This window comes from Octopus bimaculoides, chromosome 2 (genome assembly GCF_046866305.1).
Source record: "Octopus bimaculoides isolate indiv1 chromosome 2, ASM4686630v1, whole genome shotgun sequence".
NCBI lineage: Eukaryota > Metazoa > Mollusca > Cephalopoda > Octopoda > Octopodidae > Octopus > Octopus bimaculoides.
In genome coordinates, this window is record NC_142929.1 from 78,473,512 (window position 1) to 78,494,667 (window position 21,156).

The window sequence follows — 21,156 nt, forward strand, 5'->3', positions numbered from 1 at the left end:
CCAAAAGTGTTGTACAGTTGGACTGAATTTAAGATCACATAGTTGGGAAGTAGGCTTCCCAACACACAATTATGCATGTGCCTATGGTAAATGAAAGGGATAAATAATTGGAGAATTCTTGATAATTGAATAGTTTCATAGTAAATCCATAATTCCTATCTTCCATGTAAACTCTCTTAGTGTTTATGAAATACAGGTACAATAACTTTCTGGACACTGATGTTCCGGAACCTCCTACAATTCACACTAATGTACAGGTACCTGTGTTTCATTTAATTATTTAAGTAAATTTAATATTTGTTTAATTTAGAGTGTGTTGACCAAGGTGACCAGCACAGGTTCAGAAAAAATCAATATTCCTGAAAAGATTTGGAACCAAAGATTCTGGAAAATGATGTTGTACCTGCACTTTATTTTCTTCATAAAGTTTGCAAATATTTTCAGTTCACATTTTCTTCTTTCTTTTTCAGTTTTTTTTTTTCTTAAAAAAATAATTACCAGCCATGGTTGGGAGAACTAGAGTGGTGCGAACATTTTATAAAAACAATTACCAATTCTTTATATTAATATTATTGTTTGTATTACTGCTAAGTGCCATTTTGTTTTGGCCTAATTCAAACAAGCCATCTGAAGTTTACCATTTCAATTTTCAAACTGCTGAAAAAAGTAGAGAAGTTAAAATCCTGTCAACTAGCTCCCAGCCATTACCTCATAACCAAGACTGCATCTTCCACACATGTATGGATGTTTACCACTGTGGATACAATGATGATACCAAAATCAGTGTTTACATATATCCTTTTGAAAAATTTGTGGATGAGAAAGGAATTGGTATTTCTCAGCCCATCTCTCCTGAATTTATGGAAATAGTACAGACAATTGCTAATAGTCCATTTTATACACTTTCGCCGGAGTCTGCTTGTATATTTGTTCCATCTATTGACATGCTAAATCAAAACACTTTTAGAAGTGAAGAAATGGGACAAGCCCTTGCAACATTACATTCGTAAGTACTTTTTTTCTATTTTCCATCATCATCATCATTATCTAACATTCAATTTCCGATGCTTGCATGGGTCAGATGGAATTTGTTGAGGCATATTTTCTACAGCTGAGATGCCCTTCTTGCCACCAATTGTCACTTATTTTCAAGCAAGATATTTCCCCATGTTGTGGTATGTTTTTTTTTGCAGAAGACTGGAAATGAACAGTGTTGCTTGTATGATGGTGATGCTCATTTACAACCATCATATGTCAAGAAAAGGGTATACACATGCACACACATGACAGGCTTCTTTCAGTTTCTCTCTATCAAATCCATTCACAAGGATTTGGTCAGCCTGGGGGCTCTTGTAGAAATCACCTACCTCAGGTGCCATGCAGTGGGACAGAACCTGAAATCATGTGGCTTGGAAGCAAACTTCTTAACCACACAATCATGCCTGCATCTCAATAAAACTATAACATGTCTGCAGCTGTCACCTTATCTGCTAACAAAGAACAGATATTTTTTCTCTCCAAGTATGGAAATTTTTTTGGGAATTATCTCCTCTTTTAATCAAGAGTCACAGCTAACACCAGGTTTTGGTTTTCCTTCTCTAACTAAAAAGCAAATTTCAGTTAATTGTTTTATCCTTTACTTGATTTAGTCATTGGACTGCAGCCATGCTGGAGCATTGCCTTGAAGGGTCTAGTCAAACAAATCAACTCCAGTATATATTTTTGAAAGTCTGGTTCTTATTCTATCAGTTTCTTTTGCCAAACTGCTAAGTAATGGGAATGCAAACAAACTTTGTTTGGAAATAAGTGAGAGTTAGTGACAAGAAGGGTATCTCAGCTATAGAAAATATGCCTCAACAAATTCCATCTGACTCATGCAGTGTGGGACACACATGTATATATGACAGGTTTCTGCATAGTTTCTGTCTACTAAATTTACTCACAAAGCCTAGATTATAATAGAATATACTTGCCCTTGATACTGTACAGTGGGACTGAATCTGAAAACCACATGGTTGCAAAGCAAGCCATACTTGCACCTATTTGAAAATTTTTCTGTATGGCATTTAGTATATACCCTCTCCCTAATTACTTGATTTGTAACTCTCATTTGTTCACTCCATCTGGCTGAAAGTAGGTATCACTACTGGAAAACTAGCAAATGTTTCATTTACTTTACAATACTGATTTTAACTTCTTTTAAGGGTATGATGCACCCTTCACAGGCACACACATGTGGCAAAAATCATAGGAATGTTGGGTTTTCTGTTTCTCATTTGTTATTATTATTAACCCTTCATTAGTCACCTGACCTTGCTGAACATGGTTAGTTACATGGGGTATTTACCCACCTCAATACAAAAACGTTTATAGTTTTAGTATTATGTAAAATATACTCATTCTCTTGGTTCAGAATGTATATCTGAAATCACTGCTTAGAAGTTTGAAACCCTTGTAGCTGATTGATATAAAACAATACAATAAAATAAATTATAAAATTAAGGAAAAACTAAAAAATCTTAGATTCAGATCATATTTATTTTGAAAATATGCACAGAATACACCATTTTGTGGAATTTTTTTTATCTCTGTGATGAATATTAACATGAAAAAATAACATAACAAGCAATCTCCGTTACAATATGCATTAAATCAAAACTTGAACTGTGTTAGTCACATGGGGTGACTAGACAAAATGATGTCTACCTTCCATGACAACTGAGCCGCAACTGCACCACACAACCTGCAGCACACACTCACTGAGTCAGAAGAGTAGAGGAAGGGAGCCAAAAAATAAGTTGCCAACTAGAAATTACGAGCATTTAAAAAAAATTCAGCTAACAACACACCCCATGTGACTAATGAAGGGTCAACTCTTGTGTTGAAATATGCTGCCTTTGTTTCAATTAATTTTGAAAATAAGAAGAAACTTAGTAAAATCAGTGTCATTATTAAACTGGTTGGTATAAGGTGGTGAACTGGCATAATTGTTACTGTGCTGGGCAAAATGCTTAGCGGCATTTTGTTTCTTTACATTCTGAATTCAAACTTTGTAACAGTTGACTTTACCTTTCATCCTTTCAGTGTCAATAAAATAAGTACCAGTTGAGCATTGGAGTCATTGCAATCAACTTAACCCCTCCTCTGAAACTGCTAGCCTTGTGCCAAGATTTGAAACCATTATTAAAGTGGTTTTTGATACATAAATAAATTAACATGAAATTTTGATGGAAGGTTTTAATTTAGATCACTTTGAACAAGAAGTTTTATCATAAGATAAAAGGCAGTCTCAGACAGGTTGATATTAAAAGGTTCAAGGAAAATTCTTGTGACTATTGACATCTGGTATCTCTCAGCAATCAGGAAATGGTTTGGTCATGGTATTTCATATTAATTAATTAATAGGATGTGTTAAGATTTGTAATTGAGTTTTGTATTATATTTTATCATTAATATAGATTCTATTCTTGTGTGGGTGTTTCAATATAAGATCTAACGTGGCCTTTGTATGTCACATGTAGTTCATGAAGTTGTCGATATTCATGTTTACAGATGAATTTATGTTACATTGGACATTGACATCACCATTTATGGGAAATGACAGGTACTTATTTTATCAACTCCAGAAGGATTAAAGACAATATTAATCTTGGTATGATTTAAACTTGAAATGTGAAAAGATACAAATAGTATGTAACACTTAGGTTGGTATGCTGTTAAGTCTTTCATTCATCACCTGAGGAATCTCTATTAATAACTAAAACCTACCCACCACAATAGAATTGATATCCTAAAACCACCTTAGTAAATGCTTGTATGTGCAAAGCTCTGCCCCGTTCTCACTGCTCTTCCCATCAAACTTCCCCCACATCTCATTCTCTACACTCTTCACTTCTTTATCTCTGATATTATTCAACTACCATAATCACCTGAAAGCAAAGTGAGTACAAACTACACACCTACCCTTTCTTTACCTTCCCTCTCCTCCCCTCCCCAAAACAGTTTCCATTCCTCATTATCTTCTTCCAGTCAAGCTCCTTCCTCTGTGCTATACTCCATTCCTAACACTTCCTTTATCCTCTATCATTCCCAATGCCGTCATGTATGTAACAATCCCTCCCCCTGAGCCATTCCTATATCTCTCACCTTTAGTTACTACAGCCACCTCTATCCCATCTAACCATCTCCCCTCATATTCTTATGAAATTTTTCTCTCTGTCCCCACCCCCTCAGTACAATCCTCTGTATCACTTCACTTATTCTTCTCCACTGCGCCTTGAAGCTGTGTTCTGAATCATATTCACCACCATCTGTCCTACCTTCCTCATCTCTATCTTCCTCCCTTTTTCTCCAACTGGGATATCCTTGTATCTCTTCTACAGCAAGACACCTATCTCTGTCCTTCTATCAGTCTTTTAACCTCTCATCAACTGGTACAAAGTTACCTCCCTTGATACTCCCTGTCACCAATTAAGGGGACGTTGTCTTGTCTTGCAAGTTACTTGGTGACCCCACCAGTGCTGGTGTAACAACTAAAGTACTCAGTACACTTTGTAAAATAGTTGTCATTAGGAAGTGCATCCAGCCATAGAAATCATGCTAAAACAGACAGTAGCATTTAGTATAGCCCTCTGGCTTGCCAGCTCTTGTCAAATCGTCCAACCCATGCCAGCATAGAGGACAAACATTCATAAGCAGAGGTGTAAATTTCATTAGCAGGTATGTAAAATCCTTTTGGTTATATCGAAGATGTCGTTCTATGCTTTTTGTATACAATCTGATAGGGCTTGCTCTGAACACGCTGTAAAGTTTAAGGTTATGAAGACTCTTTTGTTTTGTCAAAGACATGGCTATCTCTCTAATGCTACTGCCATGAAAAACACACCCTGTACACTTATCTGTAAAATGGCTGCTGTTAGGAAGGGCTTCCAGCTGTAGAAACTAACTGAGATACAGTTACTGTGACCTATCTACATAAGCAGTACTTCAGAATATGTACTGATTCTGACTGTGGCAATTTGTCTTATCTATCCCAGTATGAAAAGTGGACATAAAATGATGATGATAAAGAAAGGAGAAATAGACATCAGAACATTCCAATGAATCATCATCATCATCATCATTGCCATTTTAATGTCCACTTTTCCATGCTTGCAAGGTTCTGATGGAATTCATTGAAACAGATTTTCTTTGGGCAGCAGCCTTTCATGTTTCCAAACCTCATTTGTTTGTAAGCAAGTAGTATTTCCCCATAACTAGACATGTTTTCATGGAAGATTAGAAATGAATGGCTTTGCTTGTAAGACTGACACTCATTTACAACTATCATGTGATTTTTAAAATAAGAAGGCACACACACACACGCACACATGATGGGCTCCTTTTAGTTTCCATCTACCAAAACAACTCACAAGGCTTTTGTCAGCCTGGGGCTATAGAAGACACTTGCCCTAAGTGCCATACAGGTGAACCTAAAAGCATGAGATTGGGAAGCAAGTTTCTTAACTAAACAGCCATACCTGCATCTGTTCCAAACATTCCAATCAACCTTACCATAATAAAAAAAGCAATGAAAGAAAAGTATTAATAATTACCTCATTTCATCTAGATAAGACTTTGAAGGTTTTGGAATGATGATGAATGTTGGAATTGTTTATAAATGTAACATACAACATTAGTAAGGAAATATCAATGTCTTGCTTTCAATTTGTGTGTGTGTGTGTGTGCTAAGATGGCAAGCTGGTAGAATTATTAACATGTCAGGTAAGATGCTTAGTGACATTTCATCTGTCTTTACATTGAGTTCCAATTTTGCTGAGATTGACTTTGTTTTTCATCCTTTTGGGATTGATAAAATAAGTACCAGTTGATCATTGGGGTTGATTAATTGACTTGGCCCCTCCCCCAAAACTTCTGGTCTTTTGCCAAAATTTGAAACTAATATATGTGTGTGTTTGTGTGCGTGTGTGTTATACTTGTGATGATCAACATCATCATTATAATGTCTACTTTTCCTTGCTTGCATGGGGCTGATGAGGTTTTATTAAGGCAGATTTTCCATGATCAGAGGCCCTTCTTGTTGCCTGCTCTTACCTGTTTCTAAGCAAGGTAATATTTCTCCACAGCAAGGAATACTAGAAATAAATAACACTGCTTGTTTGTCAGTGAAGCACCCACTACACTCTCTGAGTGGTTGGCGTTAGGAAGGGCATCCAGATGTAGAAACTCTGCCAAATCAGATTGGATCCTGCTGTTGCCATCTGGTTTCACCAGTCCTCAGTCAAATCGTCCAACCCATGCTAGCATGGAAAGTGGACGTTAAACGATGATGATGATGATGACACACATATATACAACAGACTACTTTCAGTTTCTATCTACCAAATCCACTCATGAGGCTGTGGTTGAAATATGGCTAGAGTAGAAGTCACTCGTCCAAGGTACCATGCAGTTGGTCAGAACTTGAAACCATGTGGCCAGAAAGCAAACTTCCTAACAATACAGCCATGCCTGCACCTGTGTTGTGGTTTGTATTTTTTTGTCAAGCTAGCCTTTTAGGCAGACATGGAATAGTGTGTGTGTGTTTCACAAGTTTTTATTTTTGGTAATTTCTTTAAATTGCTGTCTCATTTTCCTTTTATCCCGTGACAACTGATGAGTCCGTCTAACAGAAATGAAGTATTTCTATTAAAATTATATTTAAACAGTCAATCAAGGAAGTCCGTTCTGTTACTGAGGGTGGGGTGGAGAGATTGAAGGAGTATGTCTTGTTTAATTGCTGTGTATTTCAGTTCTTCATACTGCCGTCACCAATTAACATTTTTGATTGATTAAGTATTACATGCACATCCATACACAACACACACATCATGAGTTAATGAAGCAGCCTCAAAGTGGTCGTTTGACCTGCTAGAAATAGCAGCAAAATCAATGTTTTTGCTATTACACCCATCACATGAGATGGGTATAATAGTTAAATTTTATTGGAAAAGGGAACAGAATTTGAAGGCAAAAATGTAAAATAAATAAATTTCTTAGAACAAAAATTCTTTGAAGAAACAATCACCCAATTCCTTGCTCTTTTTTTCTCTCTGAGGCAGTGATAGCTATTCTGAAAGTCTACCAATCAGAGATTACTAATGTTGTATGTTACATTTATAAACAATTCCAAGGTTCATTATCATTCCAAAACCTTCAAAGTCTTATCTGGATGAAATGAGGTAATTATAATACTTTTCTTTCTTTTTTTTTTATGGTAAGGTCCATTGGAGTGTTTGGAACCGATGCAGGTATGGCTGTGTAGTTAAGAAACTTGCTTTCCAATCCCCTGCTTTTAGGTTCACCTGTATTGCACTTAGGGCAAGTGTCTTCTATAGCCCCAGGCTGACAAAAGCCTTGTGAGTTGTTTTGGTAGATGGAAACTAAAAGGAGTCCATCATGTGTGTGTCTTATTTTAACAATCACATGATAGTTGTAAATGAGTGTAATAATAAATATTTACTGCAAAATCTTTCTCAAATTATACCCTACTGCCTTACAAAAAAAGTACAATGTAGTCCAGTGTAGTGAAAATAAAAGACTAAATGGCCATGACTGGAATGCCTTTGATTAAAGATCTTCTGCAGGGCCTACTTGGAGCTAAACAAGAACAACACTTACATGAATACTCAATCTGAATGCTATATATCCCTGATTGACATTCATCCTCCCCCACATACAGTTGATGAAATTCCTAGAATGTAGGTAATTCATCAGCAGCAGCAACTATTACTCACCTCCCTCTTTCTTTACAGTTTCTCATTCTCTTTTGTTACTCTCCCTCCTTTCCTTTCTCTGTCTTTATCTACACTGCTCTCTCTATGTCTAATTGGCTTGCTTAGCTTCTTCGTTTTCTGTATTGTTCTTTCTTTGCTGTCTGTCTCTTCTTCCTTCTGTCTATCCTTTATGATTCCTGATTCCATTCATTATCCTGTACCAATCATTTTGTTTAAACATTTTTTTCTTTCATCTTCAATAATGATAATGATGCAGTAATAATAATGATTTTGATACGAGATTTGCATTTTTGAGAGGACGGGTAGGTCAGTTACATTGACTTCAGGACTTTAGTTGTTCTTTATTCTACCAACCTTAAAAGAAGGACCGTAGCAGAATTTGAACTCAGAATGTTAAAAAGCAGTTTATTAAGTGATGTTGATATTTTAGCTATTTATCTTTTATCGTTTACTTGTTTCAGTCATTAGACTGTGACCATGCTGGGGCACCTCCTTGAACGTTTAGTCAAGTAAATCAACTCAAAACTGTCCAACCCATATCAGCATGGAACACAAATGTTAAATGATGATCATGAAACCAGTTGTTCAATATCATGTTGAGTAAGTATTTGCTTAACTTAAAATGTTTCCCATGTTTATAATAACATGTAATAACTGAAGCATTATGATATCGACTTGCTGTAAAATAATATACTGTTACATCATTGAGTAAAGAATATTCAACAGCTGGATTTAACAGCCTTTAAGATCAATGATTTCAAATGACCTACTTGTACGTTTGTCTACTTGTAAGGCTCAATCAAAAATCCATAACTAGATAATTGAAAAGAAATTTAGTTCAAGTATAAATGCATGGTTAAGAAGTTGGTTTCCTAACCATGTGGTTTCAGATTCAATCTCACTGCATTGCACCTTGGGCAAGTAAGTGTCTTCTACTGTAGCCCTGGGATGACCAAAGCTTTGTAGATGGATTTGGAAGACTGTAACCAAAAGAAGCCTGGTCAGTTTGACAGCTTTCTACCTTGGTCATTACTTCTTTTTTAGCCTGTTGGCTTATTCATTTAATCCTTGTGTTACATTGTTTTTGTTAAAATACACTGCCTTTCTTTCAATTCATTTTGAAATTAACGAAACATTTATTAAAATAACTTTCTCATTATTAAGCTAATGTTTGGGATATAGATTAATATGAAATTTTAATGGAATGTTCTGATTTAGATCATTTCAAAAACATGAAGTTTATGTTATAGAACCAGGGCTGATTTTGAGTTTGTTGCCATCAAAGGGTTGACCAGTTATGTAACGAAAAGACTATGAAGGTTTAGACTTTGGGCTTGCAGATAGTTAGTATTAACTTCAATCGGTCAATAAATGCCTGAAGCAATTTTGAGCATTAAGGATGCTGAATTATTGGTGAAGTGAATCTTGAAGAGAGTAGGTAAAATAAGGCCAAAACTCATTAATTTCCAGCCAAATATCAATGAAATAAGTAGTGCTCACCAAACACATATTAAATATTCCAACTATATCAATATTAGTAGACTGAGTTTTTATTGTTCTTTATGAATTTCATTAAGTATCTTTTTATCTTTTATTTGTTTCAGTCTTTGAACTGTGGCCAGGCTGAGGCACCATCTTCAAGGGTTTAGTTGAACAAATTAATCCCAGTTTTAATTTTTTAAAGCCTGGTGCTTATTCTACCAGTCATCTTTTGCTAAACTGCTAAGTTATGGGGATGTAAACAAACCAACACCAGTTGTCAAGTGATAGTGGGGCACAAACACAAGCACAAAGTGCACACACACACACACAATGGGTTTCTTTCAGTTTTCTGTCTTCCAAATCAATTCACAAGGCTTTGGTTGGCACTAGGCTATAGTTGAAGATGCTTGTCCAAAGTGCCACATAGTGGAACAGAACCCAGAACCATGTGGCTGGGAAGTAAACTTCTTACCCCACACCTGCACCCATTTTTCATTAATCACCTTAGATATTTCTTATTAAAATACAGTAATACCATGATGGAAAGAAGGAATTATTGTTTTAAAATCAAGAAATTTTTTTCTTAATTATATTTTAAAATTTTATTTTAGAAATTTACATGATGCTGGATGGAATTACAATAAGGTTTCACTGATTCCATCAATAGGTGAATGATATTAAAGGCTTGCTGACCCCACCAGTCTAGACAGAACTTATGTGCTCCAAACTTATTACTAGCATTTGCTAATTCTGGAACACTTCTGAACCAGAACATTTGCTTCCAATTTGTAAATATATATATATATATATTTAGGAAATGAAAAAAATAAAAATCAATGTAATAGCTATGAAAAATAAAAATAAAAGATGGTGAAAGCTATTGTAACTAACAACAATTGAAAGGAAATATAAGGAAAAGGTGTAAAGAAATAAAATATATATGAAGTGACAGCAAATAATTCTCATTCGTAGATGTCTTTAGTGGTGTGTGTGTAGAGAGAGAGAGATTGTTGTGGTTATATATTATTTAGCAACAGTAAGGAGCTGAAGAGCAGAAGTTTCTAGAAGTATATCAATTGAATGTTTAAAGTATCAGGTACTTTTAAAGTTCTGCCTTGTTCACTGAACTAGAAACTGCCTTATTTGATGTTATTTCTTTTGGTTTTTGTTTGTGTACATGTGTGTGCATGTTCACTCATGTGTATGCATATTTATGTGTGTGCAACATAATTCCCAGCTGTTTTAACTGATACCTAGGTGGAAGGTGACATATTTAAAGGAGTTCAACGTGGCAGTTTAATCTTTTTATTTAACCTGTTCTTTTATTGTAGTGTTGTTGTGTCTGCCTTTCAGGGTGAGTTGTGGTGGTCTGAAGTAAGATCAATACAAGGAGAATAAATCACACTCTAGCTTAATGTTATAAGTGCCTGTGCTTTAATAGAAGGCATTTATTGAATAGAAGAGAAACAAAGAGATAGATAGAGATGTAGTTAGATAGAAATGTAGTTAGATAGAGATGTAGATAGATAGAAAAATAGATATAAACAGTGAGGAGATTGATGCTAAGTTGGTTTGTTAGATATGAGTACATAGATACATATAGATAGGGATATAGATATGTAATGTGGTATGTAGATAGATAGCTAGATATAAACAGCAAGATGGATAGATAAGTTGCTGACTCTTTAGATACAGGTTGATAGTTAGGTATGTATGTATGTATGTATGCATGTATGTATGTGTGTGTATATATATATATATATATATATATATATATATATATAATATATATTGTTAGATGGCAATAGGAATAACCTAAAAGGAAAACATACAACAGGAAGAAAGGAAAAGAAAAAGGCAATGAAAGAGTTTAGCAGTACAAAATATAGCTTTATTTATTTTTCCTTTTTTATTGATCCTCACCTGCCTTCCCCACCTTTTATTCTTTATGTCATTATTATAAAGAATTAAGGTTCTATGGATTAATATTAAAATTAAAGTAAAAGGAAGACAAACATATGATGAAAAATGACACATATACAAAGAGGGAGAGAGAGAGAGAGAAAGTATGGTTGCTAGGCTAAGCTTAACATTACATGAACAGCAAAAATACTTATATTATTGGGTTTGGAGAAATTGGTTTTTACACTAAGCAAGAACACAAAACGAAAGAGAGAGAAAACAGTGAAATGAATTGAAGCAAGTTGAAGCTAACATGGCCAATACATTTGTGTAAGATATCCAATGTCATGCTTCATTTCATATTAACTAGTTTCTGTATAATCCTTTAGAAAGAGATTTAATGAAAGTTTTTACATTTGTTGCATTCAAGGAAAAAATATCTTATATCATCATCAACATCATCATCACTATTTTGATGTCCACTTTCTCTATGATTCTATGGGTCAGACAGAACTTGTGGCAGCTTTTCTACAACCAGATGCCCTTGCTGTTCCAACTTTCACCTATTTCACTGCAAGGTAATATTTATTACCCTTGGTCAGACATGTTTTTTATGGAGGACTGATAACAAACAACATTGTTTGTATGGTGGTACAGCTCATTGCGAACCATTATGTGATATCAAGACAAGCACACAAACACATACATATATATGATGGGCTCCCTTCAGTTTCTGTCTACCAGATCCACCCAAGGCTTTGGTCAACTTCAACCATCTCTGTTAAGACACTCCTAATTCATTTGTCTTCTCATCACCAATATTATGTCCATCCTTCCACCCCCTACACTATCCATTTACATCCAGTCTATTTTCTCCTCAACATCAACTTTCTGGAATTCCCTCTTAGAATATATTTTTCCTGCAGCTGTTAACTACTCTTTTACTTGTTTCAGTCATTTGACTGTGGCCATGCTGGAGCACCGCCTTTTCAGTAAAAACATTAACCATGTTGATCTCCTTGGTTTTGGTTAGTCTATGAAGACCATTGACACTGCTCTTCTAGATGAAATCAATAAATAAAAATCAAATAAAGCTCTGTTCACAATTATAAACTTTTCAGTTTAAAGCAAAAATCAATGCTGGTGCATTGCTCTAGTTGCTGAATTTTGCACAGAGTTCAATAACAAATGGCTATAATGTCATGGGGCTAGAATATTGTATCGCAAACTCAAGATTGCTTTTACCGCACAAAATAGAAGTGCTTGTGGCTGTAAACTGCTACAACTGAATATTTAAACCAGTGGTTCTCAACCATTTTTTTTGCATATGGACCACTTTGATTCCTGTTTTACTTTACTGGACCTTTGTGGCCATCCACTGTATATAAAAAAATCCTACTGTATTTTTATAATTAAATATTATATGTACCCACAAGGGCTATATCAACCAAGGATAAGAACTACTGATTTAAACCATGTACAGGTGGTGGCCTATCATATACATATATATGTGCATGTCTGTCTGTTTATATACATGCAAATAGACACAAGAGTGGCTAGTTGGTTAAGAATCTTTCTTCCTAAGCATGTAATCTTTAGTTAGGTCCCACTTGGGTGAGTGTCTTCTATTATAGCTTCAGGTCAACCAAATCCTTATGAGTAAGCAGAAACTGAAAGAAGCCTGTTGTGTGTGTGTGTGTGTGTGTATATATGTGTGTGTGTGTATATGTGTGTGTGTGTGTGTATATATATGTGTGTGTGCATTTGTGTTTGTATCCTTCTCTTGTTATTATGTGATGATTCTAAGCAAGCATCATATCATGCAAATGATGATGTTCATTTTCCGCCTTCTTCCTTGAAATACATGTCTAGCTACAGGAAAATATTACCTTGCTCCAAAACAAGTGACAGTTGGTGACAGGAAAGGCTGTAAAAAATCTGTCTCAATGAATTCTGTCTAATCTATGAAAGCATGTAAAAGTGAATGTTCAAATGAGCTGGCAGAATCGTTAGCAAGCCAGGTGAAATGCTTAACAGTATTTAGTCTGTCTTTGTGTTCTGAGTTCAAATTCTGCCGAGGTCGACTTTGCCTTTCATCCTTTTGGGATCGATTAAATAAGAACCAGTTATGCACTGGGGTTGATATAATCGGCTTAATCCCTTTGTCTGTCCTTGTTTGTCCCCTGTATGTTTAGCCCCTTGTGGGCAATAAAGGAATTATTTTTATGATGATGATGATGATGATAAATTTGTGTTTGCAAAGAACTCCTCCTCTACTCTATAGCATTCACTGCATAAACATAGCTATGCATACATGTACAGACATGTATATGTGCACTCATGTGCACATACGACCTGCTTGGTGGGTGGGCGTTATTGTGTAGCCTCAATTATCCTTGATTAAGCAGACTTGTAGCTTTTAGATGATTGTTAGAATGCCTGGCACAGACCATGGATCTCTTTCTCCTCCATTAAAGAACAGATTTCTTGTTTATGAAAATAAATCTTGAAATTTATCTCTGAAAACTTTTTTCCTTGACTCATTTAAGTTTGGAGGTATACAGCCTAGTGCTTAGGGTGTTGTATGTATGTGTGTTTGTGTGCATGTCTTTGCATCTGTTCCTTTCACAGCTTGACAACCAGTCTTAGTTTGTTTAAATCTTCATAACTTTGTGGTTCAGCAAAAGTGGCAGATTTTGATAAGTGTCAGACTTATAAAATTAAGTCCTGAGGTTAATTTGATTGACAACCCAGCATGGTTGCAATCCAATGATTGAAACAAGTAAAAGAATTAAATAACTTTGGCATGTTTTTAAGATATTGATTTCTTTTGATATGTTACAAGGACAATTTGTACAGAGGCATGTGTGGGAGGTGGTGGTGGATATAGTCTTTTGTACTGACTTATATCAGTTTTTTGTTAGTCATAAAATATCACTTTATTCTATTTAATTATCTGTCTCATAGATTGGACATTTCATAATGGTATCATTGAAGTTGTTTATGTTTTTGAAAAGCCAATACAATGCAAGTTATAAATAAGATAAGTGAGTGCTCTGTGTTTTAACATCTATTTTGATATTTCAAGGAGATTGAAGATTTGGTCTTGCTAGCTAGCTTTTCTGTTCTGTAGTGTGTATATGTGTGTATGTATATAGAGGAAGTACTTTGCATGCACAGGATAACTTAGCTATAATAGCCAGTTGGTTGTGTGCAGCTCAGTTCTGTTGTTAATAAATTGTTTGGTTTTGCTAATGATGATGGCTTCTTTATTCTCAAGTTCCCAATGTTTCATTCTATTCTATTATCGAAATTAGTGTTTTTGCTCTATAAGGCAGTGAGTTTGCCTGAAAGGGTAGCCTCAAGAAAAAGGAACTGAAAGAGGTTCTAGATTACACTCATGTGTATTATTGTGTTTTTTTAAAAATTATTATTATTCATCTCTGCACATAAATATCTACTGAATAGTAGGCACCTTGGGTAAACATCTTCTATTATAACTACTGATTAACTGATGCCTTGCGAGTCAGTTTTGTAGATAAGAACTACAGGAAGCCTGCCATGTATGTGGTGTGTGTATGCATGTGTGAATGTTCGTGTTCCTTGTTGACATTATGATCAGTTGCTCTCTGTGCTTTTAAAAACATGTAGACTATAAAATCCCTTAGGATGAACATGTAATGATTAGTGACAGGAAGAGCATCTGGTTGTAAAATTTGGCTTCCCTATCCAAAGATTTGCTTTTCTGGAGGGGAAGGATTGTGAAAAGTGTTTCATGTGTGGTGTGGGAAATTAGACAAAATAGTAACAGTGATGGTAAGATGAGAGAAAGATTGGTTGGGTAGCATTGTGTGGAGAAGGCTACTGTAGTTGTAGTAGTAGAAGAGAGAGAGAGAGGAAACTATGTTTCTGTGAGCTAGTTATTGATGCATGTAGGTGAGGTGAACCACCAAAATATAAACTATTAATTATATTTGCTACTTATTCATAAATATTCCTTTCATATAACAGAATGTGATAGTTGACTGGGATTACTTTTAACTGAAAATCTATATCACATATTTACATAATTACTTTTCTGAAGGATTTCTAAGATTTATGGGTCTTGAAATTTGCGTCATCAACATTACATTGAGCAAAGACTTTTTTTGTTTCCCTATATTAAGTGTAAATGTGCAGTGGCCTAAGTGATTAATGTGTCCTATTGACTAAAATGTTATGAGTTCATACCCTGCTGAGATTGTTTCATGCTCTCAAGTTAGTTATATTTCACCTCTAGCATCAGTCTGTGTAAGTCTTTGTTTCCATTTTGTGAAGTTGATGCTTAGAGTACTCAGATGAAGATGATGTTGAGAATACTTAGATGAAGAAGTTGATGGTATGGTACTATTAATTCTGACCCTTCTGTTTGTAATTACATTAATCATATATATATATATATATATATCATATTGACTGGAAGCACACAGCATACCTGGTCAATGGGTATCATCAGGTTGTTTTTTTAACACCATAATTTATTTAAACACCGTAATTTATTTGAAATTTAGACTTAACTGCCTGAGATTGCCTGTAATTTAAAACTTACTATTTTAAAGTAATTTAAATTAAAACTGTCCTTCAAAACTTTAAGTTAAGTTACATTCCAAATATCAACTTAATATTGGCAAATTTATTTTACTAAATTCTTCATTATTTTCAAAATTAATTGAAACAAAAGCAGTATATTTGAACAGAAATATGGTAATGAAATGGTTAAAGATTATAGCTATAGATGCAGGAATAGTTGTGTGGTAAGAAGCTTGCTTCCCAACCACATGGTTCTGGGTTCAGTCCCATTGTGTGGCACTCTGGGCAAGTATCTTCTACTATAGCCTTTGACCAACTAAAGCTTTGTGAGTGGATTTGGTAAATGGAAGCTGAAAGAAGACTGTCATGTATGCATATATATATATATATATATATATATATATATATGTGTGTGTGTGTGTGTATGTGTCCGTGTTTGTCCCCCACCACTTGATAACAAGGTGTTGGTCTGTTTACATCTCTCTAACTTAGTGGTTTGGCAAGAGAGATCAATAGAATAAGTCTCAGGCTTGAAAAAAAGAATACTGGGGTTGATTCATTTGACTAAAAGTTCTTCAAAGTGGTGCCCCAACATGGTCACAGTTTAATGACTGAAACATGTAAAAGATAAAAGATAAGATGCCATTGCAGATTTTTATATTATCTATTAATGAAATTACAGGCAATTAACTTAGAAAATTAAAAAAAAAAGCTGCTTTTATCCATCGTATATAAAAGAAATTAACAAAAATTAGATCAACATTTTTTAAGATTTAGGTTGCTACATTAATACTAAAATGTTACAAATAAAAAACTAAGATTGAACACCTGAAACTACCTAATAAATTACCAATTTAAAAGAAATAAACTCAATTAGATACTTAACCTTCCTATTGAAGATTAAAACATTATTTGAATATAAAATTTATGTGAATGTAACATGAAAGATTCCATGAAATGAAATAAAAATTGCAAAAGATGAAAAGATTATTTCATCTGAAATTTATTATTAAAGAAACTTTATAGAATAGCAACTAAATCAACATTCCAAATCCAAAATTGATTTAAGATTGGTGCAGGCATGGCTGAAAGGTTAAGATGTTCACTTCTTAACCTTGTGGTTTCAGGTTCAGTCCTACTGTGCAGCACGTTGGGTAAATGTCTTCTACTAAAGTCCCAGGCCTACTAATGCCTTGTGAGTGAATTTAATAGGCAGAAACTGTATGAAGCCTATCATATATGTTTGTATATATATATATATATATATATATATATATAAATATATGTAGTGAGAATTTACAAAAAAAAAACAAAAGATGAAGACAGGTGTGTAAACAATAAACAGATGTATGAGTTTAATGCTCAGGAAGTGAGAAAGTCTTTTACTCTTTGACAGAAAGGAACACAGAAATAAACAGGGAGAGAAAAAAAAGATGGTTTAGTGGCCAGCGATCTATCCTGGCGAATATACATATGTGTGTGTGTGTGTGTGTGTTTGTTTGCATGCATGCATGCATGCATGTATGTGAAGGAAAATGGAGTGAACAAGTCCTTTATTTATTATTTATGAAATAAAAAGACTTACTCACTCTATTCTCCTTGATTATACTTATAGAAATTCTGTGAATATTTGCAGATTTTCAAACGTGTTTGATATAACAAACGATCTCTGGATTACCATTTCTCTGATAGTCTGCTCCTGTGCATGAACTTAATAGAATAAACTTCAGGGTTGACATCCAAATGATATATATATATATATATATATGAAGGCGCCATGCTCAGTGGTTAGAGTGTTGAACTTATGACCATGAGGTTGTGAGTTCGAATCCCGGACCGGGCTGCGTGTTGTGTTCTTGTGCAAGACACTTTATTTCACGTTGCTCCAGTTCACTCAGCTGTAGAAATGAGTTGCAATGTCACAGGTGCCAAGCTGTATCAACCTTTGCCTTTCCCTTGGATAACACTGGTGGCGTGGAGAGGGGAGGCCGGTATGCATGGGCGACTGCTAGCCTTCTATAAACAACCTTGCCCGGACTTGTGTCTTGGAGGGTAACTTTCTAGGTGTAATCCCATGGTCAGTCATGACCGAAGGGAGTCTCCGATATATATATATATATCTATATATATATATATATGTATATAATATATATAAATATATATATATATATATATATATATATATATATATATATATATATATATATATATATATATATATATATATATATAATCAGTGGCGACTCCGGTACTCGGACTGTTTGGGCTTAATCCGAGTATAAACTTAGTAAAGTGAACCTGTATATGCAAGCTGATTTAATTTCTACCAACACTGACTTCAAGTATGTAATTTCAGCCAATAACTCGGGTTCCTTTTATTGAGCCTGGTTTCAGTTCATTTATTTTCATTCAGCATCTGGTGGTGTCTTAGAAGTGCCCTGGCTTCAAGTGTCTACTACTATAGCCTCAGGCTGACAAAAGCCTTGTGAGTGGATTTGGTAGACGGAAACTGGAAGAAGCCCGTCGTACGTATATATATATATATATATATATATATATATATATATATATATATGTATATATATGTATATATATATATATATATATATATATGTATATATATGTTTGTGTGTCTGTTTGTCCCCCCAGCATCGCTTGACAACTGATGCTGGTGTGTTTATGTCCCCGTAACTTAGCAGTTCGGCGAAAGAGACCGATAGAATAAGTACTAGGCTTACAAAGAATAAGCTCAGTGGGGCCGGGGGGAGATTTTCTCAACTATAAAGGTAGTATTCCAGCATGGCCACAGTCAAATGACTGAAACAAGTAAAAGAGTAAGTAGTAGATGTTCTCTCGACATCATTCACACGCACCTGACTTGGGCTAAGAAGTTACAGCTCAAGTTGTTATCTATAATCATAAAAATTAAAAGTAATTCAAATTCATTGTTTTCTTGAAACAATAAATTTCTAAAGAGATTAGTATTTAAATTCCAATCTATGAAAAGTTTCCATTCTACAATATTCTCAAAGGAACGAAAATTTATCCAGCAACTCAAGCTAATACAAATGAGCCTAGTAGGTGTAAAAAACTAACTGGCATCTCTTGTCAAGAGTACAGGCGACAGTCAGAACACTTCTGTTTGTTGTGCACTCCACTGTTATTTGATTGCTGTTATTCTGTGCATCTGTGTGTGCAAAGATCAGTTTTGTTTTGCAGGGTTGCTTTATTTTCACCCTTAACTTAGAAATGGAGAAAGACATAGTACTAGATATATAAAAAAAAGTCCATTTGGGGCTAGAAATCTTGGGAGTAAACGTGAAATTCTTCAAGCAAGCATGTGTCATATGCGAAATCTCTGATGAGCCCGAGTGATGCTGATGACCTGGAGTTGCCTCTGAAATATATATATATATATATATATATATATATATATATATATATATATGTATGTTTGTGTGTATGTGTTAATTAGGTGATGATTATGGCCTTATTCCCAACTCAAAGTACAACCTATAGTGGTGGTTTTTAACCTGGGCAAAAGTGCCCCCTTGGTGGTGTTCGGAGCACATAAGGAGACTTAGCGCATTTAGAGGGAGACATAATTTTTTTTTGTAGAAGTAAAATATTTAAACCATGAAAAAACTTGTATATTTGCAACACATTTTTTTAAAAAACATCTTTGTCGGGATAAGAGTAGAACATTGTGCTATTAGTGAGCAGAAAATATGACTTATGATCTGCTAATGGTCAATATGATTTCATTATATAAGGATTGCATCATATTCCACTGTCTGCTTTGACAGTTTCATCATATCTTTTTCTTGTGTGTACCAGAACCATATTTCTAAAATGTCCTTTTTCTAAGACAATAGGGTGCAATTTGTAAAAATGGAATTTGGCTGCTATTTCTTGCATGTCAAGCAACCATGAGGCAGATCCTGTTGGTTATGATGGAATAAAATAAAAATTAAATATAATTTTTTAGGTCTACTTAATTATATTATTAAATAAAAGGAAAGTAAAAACTTGGTTTCGACTTCCTGTGTGTTTCAATTCTTGTCAAAAATGTAATGAAAGAAGCACTGGCATTATCTGAACTGCTGGTCAGTTAGTCAGTGTGCTATGAATGCTGAATGGATGCACTCTGAGTTCAAATTCTGCTGATGTCAGATATGCATCCAGTCCAATGTTCTTACCATTCTAACAATCCACTGAGCACAAAAATAGACTGATAACCACTAATGTCTGCTACTTCATTCTATTTGATAACAAGGTATAGTGAACATTAATGTTAATTAATCAAAATGAAGTGATTAGGATTTAACCCTTTAGCATTCAGACTGCTCTGTCAAATGTAATGTTTATTTATTGACATTCTTTTGAATTAATCATGCATTATCTCATAGCTCTCACAACTTCAATAGTGTAATTGTTTATTCTTTAAGTAACATTGCAGAGTAGGTGTGAGAGGTTGCAAATGGCTGGTTTGAATATAAAGCAGGTAGAACATTTGGGCTGGACATGGTCGGTTTAAATTCTAAAAGGTTAAAGTCAGTGGATTGGCAGAAGGATAAAAATGGACTGGATGCCTTGTGACATTCGTCTCGGCTTTCTGTATCTTGAGTTCAAATTCCGCCATGGCCTACTTGGTTGATAAAATTAATCAGTTGTCCAGTTGCACCTGGCATCTTGGGTGCCTTTAGCAGGGTCCACTCATATGACAAGCATTTGAGAATACTTTCTTCTCACCCTTCCTCACATCAATCTCAAAGGCTCTCTAAAAGGTCATGGGCGCTGCCTTTCCTCTTGAAAAAATACTAAAAACAAGAGAAAAAGAACAAAAGAGTTAAATATCAAAGAGAATCTTAGTCTTGCAAGCTGCTTAGTGATCTCACTAGTGTTAGTTCCGTAGAGAAAGCACCCAGTACATGCTGCGAAGTGCTTGGCATTAGGAAGGGTATTGAACCATAGAAACCATACCCAACCAGACAACAGAACATAATGCAGTCCAAAGACTTGGATTCTGTCAAACTATCCAACCCATGCTAGTATGGAATGTGGATGTTAAATGAGAATGATTACTACAATGATGATAATGTATTGCTAACACTATAGTAATAACAATAATCTGAAAAACTATGTATTAAAGATTCTAATATTTTATTTTTTTCAGTTGGAACAATGGGACCAATCATCTCTTATTCAACATGCTTCCTGGAGGCATGATGGAATATAGTACTATTCTTAGTGTCAAGACAGACAAGGCTATCATTGCAGGAGGTGGATTTTCTACATGGACTTACCGAGAGACTTATGATGTATCCATTCCTGTCTTCAATCCTCTTGTTGCTAAGGTTAAGCTCCCTAATTTACCTATCACGTAAGTCTATTTCTACTTTCTAATGTTTTTTCCTTTTCTTATATT

General features: G+C 34.7%; 1 protein-coding gene across 1 annotated transcript in view; it reads left to right on the forward strand.

The window, feature by feature from the left end:
- Window positions 1–467: 467 nt before the first annotated feature.
- LOC106868410 (exostosin-2) overlaps window positions 468–21,156 on the forward strand; it is a 72,648-nt gene continuing 51,959 nt past the window's right edge. The window contains exons 1-2 of the mRNA XM_089347082.1: window positions 468–1,006; window positions 20,905–21,111. Of these exons, the coding sequence (XP_089203208.1) occupies window positions 504–1,006; window positions 20,905–21,111 (710 nt within the window). The 5' untranslated portion in view covers window positions 468–503. The remainder of the gene's footprint in view (window positions 1,007–20,904; window positions 21,112–21,156) is intronic.